Source organism: Myotis brandtii, unplaced genomic scaffold, assembly GCF_000412655.1.
Source record: "Myotis brandtii unplaced genomic scaffold, ASM41265v1 scaffold4849, whole genome shotgun sequence".
NCBI lineage: Eukaryota > Metazoa > Chordata > Mammalia > Chiroptera > Vespertilionidae > Myotis > Myotis brandtii.
The window spans coordinates 36,529-37,478 of NW_005368522.1; the positions used below are offsets into that span (position 1 = coordinate 36,529).

The following is a 950-nucleotide window of genomic DNA, read 5'->3' on the forward strand; positions in this document are numbered from 1 at the left end:
CACCTCCATCTGCATCTGTGCCAGGCCACGCACCCAGCCGCCGCCAGCGTGCATCTGCGTCTGCACCTGCACCTGCATCTGCATCTGCATCTGCGCCAGGCCCAGCATCCAGCCGCCCTGCAACCGCGCCGCCGCCTTCTGCTGTCCCTAACCAGGCTGCTGGGCCGGGTACAGCTCCTGGTAGCCCTGGATCCGCAGCAGGTCCTGCTCGCAGCCGCCGCGCTTGGAGGCCAGGCTCTGCTTTCAAATGCAGTGCTTGTGAGCCAGTCTCTTTTGCCCAGGGCCTGGCATCAGGGCCAGGCCCTGCCCATAGCACCCACACCAGGCGGCCAGGCCCTGCCCCCCAAAGCCCCTCATCCAGGCGGAGCCAAGCCCTCAGTGGCCAGGCCCGCCCAAGAAGCAGCAGCACTCCAGGTTTTGTCCCCAGGGGCCGCCCCACCCAGAGAAGATCAGCCACTACCAGCCGCCGCTCGCTCCCTGGGCCTGCTGGGCAGAGGTCTCCTTCCCCAGGGCTTGCCTTCCAGAGCAGCTCACGCTCTCGGGATCCTGAGGCCCCGCGCACTCCTTCGCAGCCGCGTTGGCGGGCAATGCGTATGCGCGCCTCCTCACCCTCACCTACTCGTAGGCCCTTAACTTGCCAATGGCTGTTTCCTGAGGATCCCTCCTACTACCTCCTCTCCCCCAACTGATTTTTCTGGCCACAGCACCCCTGCATCTGCCCATAATCTTCCTGGCCTGGCCCCCATCTCCACTCCTAGCCCTGCTAGCCTGAGACGGGCCTTGCTGCTGGAGTTTGATCCTGTGGGCCCCACCTATCCAGGAGAGCAGGCTGAAAGAGAGAGCAGCCCTCCCCGCCCTACCACTCCTGATCTGTGACCCTCCATGGGCATCCTCATAAGACCCAGGAGGAATCCACAGCCACCCACTGTGGGGGATGGGCTGCTGCTCGG

The 950-nt window shown here is 65.2% G+C and overlaps 1 protein-coding gene across 1 annotated transcript; it reads left to right on the top strand.

Moving 5' to 3' along the window:
* Window positions 1-2: 2 nt before the first annotated feature.
* On the top strand, window positions 3-689 carry LOC106727826 (uncharacterized protein CXorf67-like; the record flags this gene model as incomplete). The annotated part of the gene is made up of 1 exon (XM_014547765.1): window positions 3-689. A coding segment is annotated over one exon (687 nt), but the record flags the coding sequence as incomplete, so codon positions are not given.
* Window positions 690-950: the final 261 nt, after the last annotated feature.